The sequence below is a fragment of the Cynocephalus volans genome, chromosome 2, assembly GCF_027409185.1.
Source record: "Cynocephalus volans isolate mCynVol1 chromosome 2, mCynVol1.pri, whole genome shotgun sequence".
Taxonomy (NCBI): Eukaryota; Metazoa; Chordata; class Mammalia; order Dermoptera; family Cynocephalidae; genus Cynocephalus; species Cynocephalus volans.
In genome coordinates, this window is record NC_084461.1 from 120,134,919 (window position 1) to 120,150,766 (window position 15,848).

At 42.1% G+C, this 15,848-nt stretch overlaps 1 protein-coding gene across 1 annotated transcript in view; it reads right to left on the reverse strand.

Moving 5' to 3' along the window:
- The window catches only part of TRPC7 (transient receptor potential cation channel subfamily C member 7), a 162,302-nt gene that overhangs the window by 56,523 nt on the left and 89,931 nt on the right, over window positions 1-15,848 (reverse strand). The window contains exon 5 of the mRNA XM_063087636.1: window positions 4,230-4,394. Coding sequence (XP_062943706.1) covers window positions 4,230-4,394 — 165 coding nt within the window. The remainder of the gene's footprint in view (window positions 1-4,229; window positions 4,395-15,848) is intronic.

Genomic DNA, 15,848 nt, shown 5'->3' on the forward strand with positions numbered 1-15,848 from the left:
GACTTTTGAGAAGCTTCTGTGCAAGGATTCACGACGTCTGATCCACTGAGTCCTTATGTCCTTATGCCATGAGCCTATTTGGGGTATTGTCTATGTGTAACATTGTGCTGGGCACTGGAGGGGATGGAGATAAAACAGGCTCTGAGAGTTGGTCCTTCCCTTCAAAGTTGCTGTTTTTCTAGTGGCGAGAGACACAGGCTAAAATCTGTGGTAGGAAATAAATGGAGAGATGGGGAGGAATGTTGCAAGGCTCAGGCTGGGCTAAATATAATGGTGACCAGTATCTGGTACTTTTAAATCCTATCCCAGCAGGGTGACAGGTGCTGGACTCTCCTTTTGGACTTTGGGGCAGAAGCACTGGTAACATAAGAGCGTCGGTGCTCTATTTCCTGGCAAAAATTTCTCCTCCATAGCATTGCTTCAGAAATTGTGTTGTGATTTTCTTTAAGCTAGTGTAGTTCTTTGGTAGAGATAGCAGGGGCCTTTGGAGGCACTGTCTTCTCCTGGTTGGCCCCTGGACCACAGGGTTTGAGTACCTCTGTTTCAAACCATTTCGGCTTTGGTAAGGCAAGGCAGAGCTCTTCAAAACTGCTCACTCACTCACGCCTTCCTCACTAGATGCTCTTGTTTGGGATGGTTGAGAGGGGATAACAACTAACCTTTGATATTTCTCTGAGCAAGAGTTATGTGGCAGTAAGGACTGATAGATTGCACACTACAAAGATGTCAGGTTGAATTCTAAAGTTGGTTGCAACTTCCTCTGCCTGTGTCCTGGACTAATTTTAAGGGTAATTGAACAGTGAAGATGAAGATTAATGACTAATGGAGGAAGTCAGCTTCCCTGGTCATGTTTTTATAATTAGAACTTCTGCAGTTCCTCACATTTCCATTATGCTGACTTCTGCCCTAATCTACTGCTCTAGAGACAGTTTGAATGCTTGAGGATGGCTGTTACTCTTTCAGCTCTGAGATTTTAACAGGCAAACAACCTAAACTATGAGTCAAAATGAAATAGCAAAGAATAGAAAACAGCCCAATTAGCTATAAAGGCCCCTTGGCATTGGAGCTCTTGTTGAGAGGATAAAGAACTCTCTAGGAAAAGACCTAACTGTGCACATCCACGTGGATGAGAACTCATGTCTTCCAGTGAGCCCCCTGACCTTAACCATGTTGATGATGACAATGCAAAATGGTAAACAAAATCACCATTCTTTTTCTTGATTCTGACAAGCCATGCTCCAGATCTGTATTTATCATCATAAGTTCTCATCTGTGACTTGGTTATTCTGGTCAACCAGCATATTAGTAAGCTGAACTTCTGTTGACACCCTTGATGTTATAACCTCCTTTTAAAACTGTCTTTCTTAGGGACCCTCAGAAACTTAAAATAATATAAAAATAGGATTGACAGTGTTGTGAATTCAATAGGAGAGAAATGATGAGTTCTTGGCAGGCTAATCAAGTAATTTTGATGTTCTTGATAGTCCCTAAATTAGGACAGCAACTATTAGGAGGTAAATGCATCATTAGGTTGGAAACAGAAATCTCAACGTTTGTTAGATGTGATGAGCATTAGCCACTTGAAGAAGTTTGGCAGTGACATTTTACGAATACATTTAAAAAAGAATATGAAGACTTAATTTCTTAGAGGGAGGTGTAATAATGTCATTGGAACAGAACATGGAATTCCTGGAATGACAATGACTTTTTCATGGAATTATAGATAGATATAAAGGCAGTGAGCCATCGGGAGGAGGACACTAGCCCATTAACAGACTGCTCTACTTTTCCTCCTCTTGGGAGGACATGGTATTCTGGGCATCGGGAGCTCTTAGAGAGGGCTGGTTTTGTCACATGGCAGATGCGACTTCTCTGTAATCCCCAGTAACATCTCTGCCAAACTTGAAAAGATTTTTTTCTAAAAGAAATTTCTTTCTAAAAGGAAAGACTAAAAATATCTTGACTATTTTATCTGTCCTTTGGCTGCTTCAGAGCAAGTTCGACAAGTTCTTTAATGAGAGAATCTTTACTTGTAATGAGCTATGCCACCTATACTCATCTCTTGCCACAGATTAAGACTTGTCACTCAGATATCAACATGCCCTCCACTGCATTGAGCTCAGACTTGGAATTTAGAAAGTGCATGGAAGTGATAAGTTGCTTAATGATCAGCTAATGTATGTCATGTGCTTTATTATTTTAGTCTCATTGAAAGTTCTGAGAGCACCAAATGTCAGACAAGTATCTAAACAGAGAGGAAGCCCCAGTCATCGGTCAAACTTTCCTGCAATTATTTCCTCTATAGTGTTCTAGAAGACTGCTATGGGTCTGATCCCTATGTCCCATGGTAGTATTAGATTCCTTGATTTACTGGGCCCAAGAAATTCCAGAATTCCTTCCTGACAATCACACACTATTTTTTTTTTTTTTTTGGGATCACATCTGTGTATTTGCCAAGATTCTTCTTCTCAGACCTACTAACAATCTAAAAAATTTAGTCAGTTACTGGCATATTATCATCTCTTTCTGAATCTTTTCCCATGCCACGAGGAGGCAAACTGATTTGCTGGTGTTGGCTAGTCCCAGGTTCCTGGAAGCTGTCACATTTAGCTTTGTAGCAAAAGTGAAGATTGGCAGCATTTTCCCCACAAAGTTGCTGTTATTTTAATGACTGAATAGCCTAGAATTAGTTTGGGGGCCCAGAGAGAGTGGAAGCAGTGTCCCTGTGCATTGAAGCTCTGGGTGAAGGCAGGGATCCAACTTGCAGTACAGACTAGATAGTTCCAGCATCAAATCATGTGCCTAAAACCAATGACCAGCTCCAATCTAGCTTTAAATCTGGTTAGTTTTTTTACTCACTGTGCCTTTTCAGCTCATAATGTAGTACAGAAAGTAAAATGCCTTCACCTACATATATATTATTTAGGGAATTCTGATTTAGAAGTCTGTGGCATGAAAGACTGACACGAAAAAAAAATCTTCGATGGATGTAAGGTTGAATACTGTAAATATTCAGTCTGAGGTCTTTCATTTGTCATACTATTCTAGAGAAGAAAGAACTTGAGGCCTGACCTCTCTCTGTGACTCCTCCCCTACTCTGAGGCAGTCAGTTCATACCTGCCTGGTTAGGTGACCTTATCAGCAGCCTCAAAGTCTCAGGCCCATCATTCTGGCATGAGTTCCTTCTAAGTTGAGTTGACGACGGTTGGTTCACTGGTGGCACTTTTATTAACCACATTAACTGATCAAATTCCCTGTGGAATTAATCTCCCTGTAGTCATATTTCTTCTGCTGAATGTTGATTACCTAAGCTTAATTCCTTTAAAAATACATCACTAGGTAAATGCAGCTTTGGAACTTTTAATGACAATCTTAAACCTATGAAACATATTTCAAATTTCTCCAAGGTTTGGTCTTATAGGTGCTAATTCTCACCTGAAGCTGGAGTTTTGGTTCTTTATGTGGCTTTGGTTCTTTATGTGGCCCACAAGGTTGGGCTGTGGAGAGGGTGGAGCAGGCAGGGGGCAGCTTGGTACCTGCAGGTTCCACTCCTTCTGTCACCAGCAGGCTCCCCCTCAAGGAAAGAACCCAGTCCTGAATCTTTTGAGCTCTTCTTTTTCCTTTGTCTTTTTCCTTCTCATAACCTAATTAGCTACCCATGTGAGCCAGAAACCCATCAAGGAGACCAAGGAAACCAAGATGTTGTGATGGGTCTGCATGAGCTGCGTTCGACTCTCAGTCTACTAGTTATTTCTTTTTCTGAACCTGCTTCATGAAATATCCACGTCATAATGTAATTGAGAGGGTGAAATGAGGTATTCCATGAAAAGTGCTTAGCAAAGAGAAAGTACTCAGTAAATGTTGGCTAGTACTATTACCAGTACAATAATTATTATACTGTGGGTTTGGAGGACATGTTTAGGACACTGCATAATTAGAAGAGGAAAAGTGCCTTTATTCTCTCTCTGTTTAGTTATTGATCCTTTCAGGTTATGCCTCACATGTTTAAAATTTCCCATTTTATCACTTCTCTCTTTTTAATGATGATTCAAAAAAGCAGTTTTTAATATTTTCATTCTTACGTGGTTTTCTACTTCTGCTAGATATCTCATGACTATCTTTAAATGTGGGAAAAGATTAGTTGCTGATTTGAACAAAATGGACTTTAAGTCACGCTAAGAAGAGAGAAGAAATAACCGCAAACGACATGCACCTTAAGCAGTCTGTACCTTGCTGCACGGAGCAATCCAATAGGCTATGGCGAGAAAAGGGAGGCCTATGGAGACTGCAAACACAGCCAGGAATTTCACAGCGATAGACTGTTGACGTAAGCCTGAGAGATTTTCATACCACATGGTAAGCAATTGCTGCTGACAGTTAGGATGAGCAACGAACTGTAAAAACAAAACAAAAACAAAAACAAAACGCAAACAGGAAAATGGCATTGATAGCACTTGAACAGTATACAACCTAAGAGTAGCTTGGGGAGGAAATGTTCCACCTGGGGGTGGCCTGCATGATACAGCCAGAGCAGTAGGGTCAGGTACCTGCGGGGGTTGGGGGGACAGGGGGTGGACAGGGGATGCTGGGGAGCTTCGTGCTGTGGCCAGAGTCCTCACAGGACTGGCTGAATTAGTGCTTTGCAGGCTGAGGTCTTGGAGAGGTCTTAGGCACAGAAAATGATAGCTTTTGGGCAAGTGTTTATCTTCAACCCAGACTGTTCAGCTGTTCAGGGAAGACTTATTGGGCGGAATTCATTTGGGAAACAACACAGAGGAATAGATGGAGCATGAATGGGGTTTTGGAGTCAGACGTGGGTTTGAATTTTCCTCTACCATTTACTAGCTGGGTGACCTTGGCCAGCTGTTTAACCTCTCTGAGCCTTGGCATTCTCATCTGCAAAACAGCCTATCACATTGTCATGGAGGATTAAATGAGATGTTGCAGAAAGTTCCCCTCTCTCTTCCTATGTAGTCTAAGGAAAAGTGGTCACAGTGTTTGCAGAGGATGTGTTAAAACGTCTCAGTATTTCCTCACTGGATCTCCATGGTGTTTGGTTTGGGTCTGTGGAGTTTTTTGTGGCATGTTGGAGCATGGACACATTGTATCCCCCATGCAGTTGCTTCCTTCTGGGGCATCATACATGCTTCTCACTACCACCTTCCTCTCTTGGAACTGTCCTTCCCTAATGTCTAGGTTACAAGATGGACCTCTTGTTGCCATTTTACATTGTGTGGCATCATCACCTACTTTATACAGCTTATTGGACTAGGGATGGAACCCTGACCTAAACTTGGCCCATCAGGTTTTCTTTCCTGGGTATTTGGGAATACGATTGAGAGAGGCAGTCTCTTTATTTAGTGGGAACTTGACATGTGACCTTGGGAGATCTTGGCAGCTGTCTTCCACTGTGTAGACTAAGTACCAAAACTAGTCAGTTAAAAAGAGAGAAAGGAGAAGGAAGATGTGCAGAGAGAAGCTGAGATAGGGTTTGACACTCTGGGGCCTAGCTCCACTCTGCCCATGTGGTCCCTGATATACCCGTGTATTCATAGACAAAACCTTCCTTTTTCTGCTTGACTAGCATGTTGGCTTGAGTTGTGGAGCCCAAAGTATCTCTTTTCTGCAAGTAGTCTTTGCTACTTGGCCATTTGCTTAGTTCACCCAGTGGAAACTGGTAATAGGCAATATTTAAGTAAAACTTATGAAAATAAAGTTTAAATTTGAGAAAATTATACTCATTAGCTTATTTTCCCCCGTGACAGGAGGAAGCCATTATTTGCTTTTGGCAGTCCTGCCCTTTGGCCCTACTCAGGATATCTAGATGCAACAAAAGCATTGCTGGGACTCATGGACCAGAGAAGATACACTGGGCATTTTTCAAAGGGACTGACTTTTCAACTGATTACCCTGGAATCTAATGTGCCAATTTCTATTCCATTTGCCTCGCTGGGTATTAAGGCAAACATGTCCAATGATTCCTGGGTAATGAGAAACATTCCCTTTTCATTATAAGAACAATATAAATACAGCTATTTTAAAATTCTCAATGCAGATGGCAACATGTTCTTGTTTCTAGTTTCTAGGAACTCACAATAGCAGCCAAATAATCTGCGAGGACACTATCAAAGGGCCCTGAAGCCCGAGTGATATGACTATTTGAATATTAGATGCAAATGAGGCTTTTTAAAAATAACATTATTGGATTTATAGCAACCATTGTGGTCTTTCCCACTGGGAATAAGAGTGATAGATTTTCCTTAACCCAGGGAGGAACTTCCAAGCTAGTAGGTGATATGATATTTTGTCCCCTTTCTGGCTCACAACAGAGTTCAGCAGCAGAAAATCATGCAGATGGTTCAGTAATTCTTGGGGTCTAGTCATAACACAGGTCCAAGAGTTGGACCATAGGTGAACATGGGGGCAGTCAGTTTTGTTTTTCAACAGTTGGCCTTCTATGGGTGCTGAAATGGGCCTGCTCTAGAGAAAGTCACAGTTGGTTTAGAAGGTGGAACATATGCGCATGAAATATCAGAAGATACTACTTGACTCGCCCTGTGCTATAGCTGCTCTAGAAGGACTCTAGTGGCAGTCCCCATCATTAGCTCCTTTGTCTGTATCTAGGGAGAGCCTACCCCTTGCTTCTCCTGCTGCCTCTTTGCAGACAAGTCAGCACAACAGTTTGGGCAGCAGAGCCTGGGGGGAGAATTCTGAGAGAGAACACAGAGGGGACCACTCCCATTCTCCCTTGCTTGCCTCACAGGAAGACAATGGTCCCAAATAAGACAGGGTGGGCTCTCTTGGTACTCTGTCTTCCTCTGATTGGAACTTTGCTAATTTCCACATCTACATTTATTCCTCCATAAAAAAGCAACTTAGCTTCAAACATGCTATTTATTTATAGATAGACTTTATGATATAATGCACCCAGAAAGCCAGCAGCAGCTAATAGCTATAACCCAAATTGGTGTTTACCTTTATATGGGCACTTTTCTGTACTTGTGACAGCCCTTCAAAGACAAGTTTGTGACATAAAGTTCAATGTGTATCAAAGGATTTTTCCACTTTGATTTTGAAGCACAGAAAAATATCATCCCTGACCCAAGGAAGATGAGAGTAGCAAATGAAATACACCAACAGGACACAAAGAAAACTTTAACTAAAAGGGCACATGGCAAAGGAACAAAGGCAGGAACAACTTGAGGTGGGAGGAGGATTTTCAAAAGCAGACTCAGAGAGGAACCAATGAAAGAAAAGCCCACAGCTAGGACAGAATGGGAACTCAGAAAATCGGTGTTGTCTTGGGCTTGCTTTCTTTTCCATCTAGTTCACAAAAGGATGGAATGACCAAAGGATGTATGTCACCAAGAGCTTTGCCCAGGTCATTCTTGCTCCAAGGCATTCTGGCCTAGAGCATGGCATACTTTTAGGAAAATTCTTCAAGATAAGAACTGACGTGACTGCCTTTCCCCAGTGACACACTTGGCACTCTTCATAGTAATGGAATAGAGCTGAGGATCTGTTAAGGGGTTTACACAGGGCTGTGAAGCCTCTTGAGAAAAAGAAAATCAAACTACATCCATAACTGGGATGGATTGTCCAACCAAGTGGGAGAGTGAGGGAGCTAAGAGAAGTTAAACTGCAAGGAGGGATAGGAGGGGCTCTGAGACAGTTCTCTGAATGGAAAGGAGACTGGGACAAGGCAGACTAGGAAACAGAACCTGAGGGTCAGCAGGGACCAGAAGTCATGTGGATGCTGGTTCTTGAATCCATATCAAGCCAATTACCCTGGTGGTACATTTTCGCCAGGCTGCATGGTTACATCCATGGCCCAGATAGTCATATTACAGCAGGGTACAAGACATTTCTCACGGTGGGTGGTTGAGTGCATGGGCTGCTGCAAGGCTGCCTCAGTTCAAGTCCTGACCCTGCCATACGCTGGCCAGATGCTGTTAGGTCATTCTTGACTCTTGACTCTTTCCATGCATAGCTTTCTTCTTCTGTAAAATGAGGCTAATAGTGAGGATTGCCTGAGTTAGCATTTGTAACGTGCTTAGAACAGTACCTGGCAAATAGTAAGTACTATATTAGTATCAGACAAAGAGAAATAAGCCAATGACTATCCTTTTTGTTCCCAGTTTTCTCCCCCTCTTCCTGTAGTTTCTCCCTTCCCCCTTCTCTATACAGCTCTACCCTACTCTTCTGTCTACTCCTGACCTCTGTTTTGTTTCAGCAGACATTTTCTTAAAGTGTTGGTGCTTTTGGAAATGTCTTCATAGACAAAGGTCGATGTAACTTAACCAGGTGGACTAGGCCACTTCTTCTCTATCCAGTCCCTCTCTTCTCATCCTCCACTGAAGGTGAAGCTTGATTTACCCAGGCAGTTAGCTCAAATGGGCTGGTCTCTGCTAGGGCAGTCAGGGTCACCATCCAGTCTGCTCCACAGACACACTGACCCTCGCCCCTCTGCTGCTCATGGAGCCCTCTGTCACTGAGGAGCAGTGTAGGCCACTTCTCCTCCCTCCCTCAATGCCCCTCCTCCTCCTCACCTTAATGGCTGTTAAGTCCTGTATGTCGCCTTTTTTGGGGTGAGGGGAAGAGGACTACCTTTGAGGCTGTACGATTTCCACATCCCTTAATCTCAGATTTTTCTCTCTGACACTAGGCCTCATTTACACAGTAATGATATATGGCAATGCATGATTTAATAAGCTGAAGAATAACTTAGCTGGAGAAAAATTTCATGAAATTCAATGTTTAAGGAGAAAAATAACTTTCTTTTATACAGATCACCATCAATGGCCCCACTGACGTCCAGTGTGACCATGGCCAAGATTTCCACTTTGCTCATCACCAGCATTTGCTTATAGAAATCTTTTCTTCTGGAAACTGCATAGGCAAAGGAGACAGACACTGCGCAGGTTATCAGTGGCTGTTCTTAGTGTGGACAGTCAATCTGAATTAGAATATTTCTGTTTGGAGTATCTCATAGAATCGGGTTCTGTGGTGCTAATGTTCTTCCCATTCATTTTTGGCAGTGCTCTCAAGTCATGAAAGTTGGGAAGACATGGCAAAGTCATTCGTTTACTAGTTTAGTTTGTTGGTTTGTCTGTTCACTCATTCCTTCAACAAAACTTTCCTCAGTGAGCCCTCTCATCAGTCATGGTGCTCAGCACTGGAGATACAGAGAGAAATCGCAGACCTTGTCCACGTGGAGCCCTCAGCTTTGTGATTTTGGAAATGAAGTGGGGCTTAGCAGTAATACCCTGCCATTTCTTGAGCAGGCACTCCATCATGGCTGAGTGAATAGATACCAAATGCTTGTCGTGTCATGGATCATCAGCAGGTGCTCTTGCTGCCATTTCTCCTGGGTCCTTTCTACTGTGAGCACCATGTCCTTCGAGTGGCTAGTTGTTTTGTATTCATCAAACTGCTCTTCTCTGTGCTGGCAGAATAATTAAGTGTGCAGGGTCTGAGGTTGGACCACCCAGGTTCAAATCCCAGATCTGCCATTTCTTAGCTGTGCGGCCCTTGGCGAGCTACTTCACTGCTCCTAGCTTTGTGATCCATGAGAGGGGAAAACGTGTTTTGGGTGCTCAGCACATGGCCTGGTGCTTAGTAGGTATTGAAGGTGGGCATTGGTACTACCACTGCTGCTGTATTACCACTTCTTTCAGCCCCCACCAGGGCTGGTTAAATAGTTTTGTTTGTTTGTTTGTTTGTTTGTTTTAACCTCTTCCCTTTGCTGTGTTTATGCCATCAGCAGAGTGTGTTGAGCTGTCATGGTCCTTTTGGAGTTAAACTTTCCTGGAGAACACAGTGTGCTTGATTACAATAAGAAAGAAAGCAAAACTTGCCATTGTTTTATTAAGTTTTAAATTCATGGGGCATTCTGGTATGGAACCGACGTTGTCACCATGCTCATTGAGCCTATTTATTTAGCCATGCTTCTCTGAAGTGGCCACCACAGGATGAGAATCCATGATAGTCCTGGGGGGATGGTGGTGGTGAGTGGGAAGAGAAGTGTGGGGCTTGGAGCTTAGGGTGGGAAGCGCATAAAATCTTATCTCTTTCAAGGAGCCTCTAAGCATGGCCATTAGGCAAAGCAAAAAGTTTTAAAGACACAGCTTAAGTGTTTCTGCTGTTACTTATTGAGGACTTACTATGGAAGGAACTTTAGTTACAGTATCTATAATCTTCACAATACCCCTCCAAAAAATAGATGTATGCAAATGGGGATGTTTTATCATTTCCATTCTTCCATTGAGGAAACTGAGACTGGGTCATCTCAAGTTGCCCACAGTCCCATGGCTAGCAAATTGAGTTTCCAACTCTGGTCTGACTCTAAAGTCTGAGATTTTCCCATTCCACTAAGTGCCCTCTTGAATTCTTTTAATTTGCTTGGCTTGGACTTTAACATTTCTTGGTCTTAGTTCCTTGTCATAAATGAAACAATGAAAAGAAAACATCTATTGAGCACTCACCATGGATCAGTCTCTGTGCTGAGCATATTGTGAACGTTTTCTTACTTAATTCTTATTACACAGTGAGGTGGGAACTATTATTATGTCATTTTAAAGCTGATGGTACTGTGACTGTTACTAGGAGGTAGAGCCAGGATTCAAATTTAGTTTTGACCCCAGCGTGGACATTTTTAACCACTTTCTTCTATTGATTCTCCCAACTGAGTTTTCCTGCATCTCTTCTGAGCCAGGTCACTGTCCCATTCTGTCTGCCAAGTAGGAGGGCATCTCTGTGAGCCTGTGGATTTCAGATGTGCCACGGAGAGGCTTGTGTGGTTTTCCAGCCAGAGTTCTGGGTGTCTCCTTTCACCTTGTGACAGTGGGCTGTATTCTCTTGGGGATGACGGTTGATCTCTGACTTCCTTCTCCAGAGTGGTAGAAGTTGCTATGCTAATCCTATGTTTACTTAATTTGCACTATTTGGGATAGAAGGAAGGATAGAAGCATGGATGAATGGGATTTTAGCTGGGGAGAAAGGAAGCACTTGAAAAGGAATGAAATGGGGAAAAAAATTAGGAGAAGAGAAGAACAAAGCAAGGGAAGGGAGAGTGGGAGAGAGACAGAGTTTAAAACCTGACCTCCAGCTGCTCTTCCAACCAGGCTCCTTTTCATTTTCATCTTTTCTTTTCCTTCTCATCCCTAGTCTCTGGTCAAGCTACAGCAAAGCTATTCCCAGAGCCTGCCCCAAGCTTTACAATTTCTGAGCGTCTGTTCAAGGTACCTCTGCTATTGGAATGCTTTCTCTCTCGTCCATACATATCCAAGTTTTGTCCAGCTCAATAACTATCTCTTCCAGAAAGTCTTACCTTACCTTCAGTGAGAATCTCTCTTCTTTCCCCTCATGTAATTCTTAGTCTCTCCCTTTGGCTATATGCCTGTACGATCCTCTTAGTTACATGCCTGTATAGCCCCTGGTTATAAACTCTGGAGACCAAACTCCTCCTGGAGGGCTGCAATGGTCCTTAGTTTGGTGCTCAACAAGTGGGTGCTGTCTGAATGAGCAGTTGGCACAGGTGGAAGTTCTCTGCCTTCAGGCTGCAAACCTGGTGCCAGCCATCCATAGGACCAAAGTGGCCTCACTCATTGTCCCTGTGGGGTGGCAGATTCTAGCACTTCTGGCCATGATGCCACATCTGGAAGAGGCACATGGGCATGGAGGCTGAAAGTTTGCTTGCCTTCCAGGAGACATGATGAACAAATAAGTGATTTAATTCATGTCTCCTCCGAATTTATTTTCAACATAGAAGTGCCAAGAGATTTGACAACAACAGTTTCCTTAATTCCTAAAGGTAATTGAGATAGGAGTTTAAAGAGCTTACCAGGAAAAAATTTATACTATCATCTGGAGGGGGTGCCCCCAGAAATTAGCTAGGGAAGGGGACAGAGATTGGGACTCAGCTCAAGATTTTTGGCTACAACTTGTGGTTCTTTAATTCATTATGTCCTGCTTAGATATACTGCTCCCCTCCCCTCACCTTTTTTTGCAGCATTGCCTTCAAATTTTTCCATTTTCTGGCCACTCAAGCATCAATGCCTATCATATCAGACATGCCGGTCATTGCTGGGAGATTCCATTCAGATGCCTGTATCCATGTCTCTCACTCGATTCCAGCCTCTCCTGCCTCTTCTCTACTTGCTCATCCCTGATCTCAACCAACTCTGGCATGATTCTTGGTTATTTCCACAGCTGAGCATCATGTTATGCAGCTGCTCACCAAGCCATTCTGGAAGTCTACCAGCCAGGAAGAGGAGATGGGCACCTCTGAAGGTTCTTCACTCCCACAGGTATTTGATATCAGCTATTCAATTAAGTAGCTTGCTCCCTTATTCTGAAAGACAGCTCTCTGTTCCTGTTTCCCAGGGACAACTCTCTCCCACATCTTCTTAAGCAAACCTTTAGTTTTCCAGACCAACAAAGGTTACTTACACAAATGCCCCAAATTGGTAGGTTGCTCTGAGGACTGAACCTGTGACTCAGCAGCATCTTTCTTATCTGAGAAAGAATGATTTTTGGATGAAGAAAGTCTTTCATGAACCAGCCAAGGACTCAGTCTCAGGAGTACAGGGACCAAAACAAATGGCGCCGGGCTTCTCCCAGAAGCCATTTCCTGGAGTGCAGGAAATGGAGCCAGCCATTTCCTGCATGTAGGTGCAAAGGCAGGAGGCTGTGGTTAGTCTTCCTGGAGGCGGATTCTAAGTGCTGTGATTTTCCAGTGCTCACCAGGAGTCTTCTTGCAGCAGTGAGCCCAGAGTGTGCTCATGAGGTGACTTGGTTTCCAATCTGGCTATGCTGTCATGACCAGAGTCCCACAAAGTCTCAGAGCCAGCTTTTAGACTGCCTCTGATCTTGCACAGTGTCACAAAGAGGCCACTTTCCATACCTGGGCAAGAACTCTCTACACCCCAACCAGGGCTGTGCCCTAACCTTAAACCAAAGGAGAAGTGGAAGCTGCTTCCAGCAAACCTTCTTGTATTATTTTCAACTACCCCTCTTCCTGAGCCTTTCCCTTGTAGCCGAACTACTCTACCTACTCTCCCCAAACATGGCATATGTGGCCACACCCCATTTGTGTTCAGAGAAGGTCCATCTTGCTCCTCTATAGTTCAACTCATAATCAGCCTCCAAGACCCAACTTCCTCTCCACCTCCAAGTCCTACCAAGTCCTTTATCTCGCAAAGATGTCTTAGACTCCTATGAGTTTCACTCTGTGGCCCACTCATTTGGCACTCATGACTCTTGGATCAAGTTCTGAATAGCTGTACTCTTGAGTTTACATCTGATTTTTTCAACTATTTTTAATTTCCTTGAGGGAACCAACTGTCTTTGTATCCTCAAGAGTGTATAGCCTTATGTTTTGCACATAATAGGTGCTCAGTAAACTTCTCTTCAAGTTTACTGAGTGCTCTTCCAAATCCCCTAAGATTTGCTCCATGATCTTCTCTATGACTCATCCCCCTAGAATAATTTCTAAATATAACAAATTCTCTATTACTCAGGGTCTAATGAACACTTAACTGTCTTCACATCATTACTGAAAGGCAGACAGGGAGAAGTGATGAAAATTAAAGCAGGCTCATATCTTCTTGTGTGGGAGAAGATTGAAATGTGAGTCTAAAATAGGATTGGAGGATTATCTCTTGAATTGGATTAGCATTATTTAATTTCTATGTATGCTATGTGCCACTGTAAAGTGACATCAATTCAGAAAATATTTCTACAATAACAATAATCATAATTATAATAATAAGGAATAACTAAAATTTGTTGAGCACCTATTCTATGTCAGGCCTTGTGCTTAACAGTTATTATATTATTTAACCCTCACATCAATTCCTTGAGATGAGTATTGTATATCCCTGTTTTAAATATGAGGGTATGAGACATAGAAAGATTAAGTAACTTGCCTACAGTCAGTCACAAAGGTGATCATGACAGGGCCTGGACTTGAATCCTGGCCAGTCTGACTTCAAAGATGATGTTTTGGGGGCTGTCCAGTTAGCTCAGTTAGTTAAAGCATGGTGTTATAACATCAAGGCATCAAGGGCAAGGGGGACTTGGATCCCCATATTGGCCAGCTGCCAAAAAAAAAAAAAAAAAAGAAAAAGATGATGTTTTGAACTGCTATCCTATATTTCCACAAGGTAGACTTAAAATCACGCAGACACACTAAAGCACAAAGGACCATGTGATTTCTCCAAGCTCACAGTGGCCAGGGGATCTCATCATTCAAGATGCTATTAGAATTCTCATCTCTTTGTACACTCTTCCTGAGCCTGATGGTCAGCCAAATCATAGTGATAAAGATCAGGAATATACCAGAAAAGGGCTTAAAGCCAGTTTTGTTGACGACTCCATCTTCTTAAAAGAAGTGAGTCATCCTAAAGATGAAATCCTGGGCTCTTTCTTCCACAGATAGACAAGAGTAGCAGCAACTGATTTTATGATGGCTCAACTACCTGATCATCTCTCTACCAGGATCTAGGTTAATGTGGAGACCTCCTAAGCCCAGATTTACGGCCTTAAAAAGTGCAGACTCCACTCAGAAAATTGCTTTGCTAAAGGACCTAATTCGAATCTCAAGCTGTTTGCCAAATCCCACGTAACACTGACATCTTACTAGGAAGAGCTGCAGTTCCAGACAGTTCCTTGACCCTGAGTTATGATTGTATAATATTCCCAAGATAGTTCCATAACTTTGCAAATCTCTCTGGTGGGTATGCCATCCTTTGGTGCAAAGATCCATGGGATTGGGAACATACATGGGCTCTGGGATCATCCTGCCCAGGTGCCAGTCCTGGCTCCACAACTGATTATGAGGGACCGAGAAGCTTAACTTCTCAGGCCTCAGTTATCAATAAAATTACTGTAATCATGCTTAGCTCACAGGAGGTTTCAAGAGTTTGGAAAATGCAGTTCTCGTTTTTGGTTTATGGTGCAATTTTTAAGTACCAAAATGCTGGGTTAGTTGTTGTTGGTATAATATTTTATTTCTGAAATAAAAGTCAGAAATATAAATCACTTACCATGCGTTAAAATTTTTAATCAACCAAAGATGTGCTCACTCACTCTTATTCATCTACTTATTCATGGTTCTTAAGTAAAGAAAGAAACTTGTGAATAAAAGCAAAGATTTTCTTGCAAAAATAACTCTTACTCTAGTTCAAAGATTTTATCAACCAGGAAAACATTCACCCAAAGGTATTGATATTGATACTGGAAATCTACACAGGAATCTGTGTCTGTAGTTAATTAAATAAGAAGACAAAAATAAACTGGAAATGCTTTCTTCAGATATAGAGCACAGCTTCTAACCCAATAGAAAAATTGTAGTCCTAGGTCAGTGGAGCTGTGTAGTGTGGGGTGGTCATACCTTTTTCAAAAAGATTTCCTCATATTACCAAATAAAATATTAGGTCAGTTGCAGGTAGATGAAAGGATAAGAGGGAAATATTTGGAGTCTCTCTTTATGAGCCCCAATTTTCCAAATTTCTCTTGCAGAGAAATGTGCATATACCTCAGCATTGATGTATTTGATACATTTTACTTTTTAAAATCACATTTTATATTTTATTTTTATATAATTGTTTAAAAATACCACTTTAAAATTAATTTTATTTCCAGTGAATTTATGTTATAGTACAGATATATGTGTAACATATATTTTGACCATATTTTATTTTTACTTGATGCTTTTAATATTTGAAATATACTCAAGACTTATTGTTGCTGGTCTTAAGTTTTAATTTTTGAATTCTCAATAAAAGTTACTATTATCAGTATTTTGATATTATGTGACATAAATGCTGAAATAATGGCATAGTCAT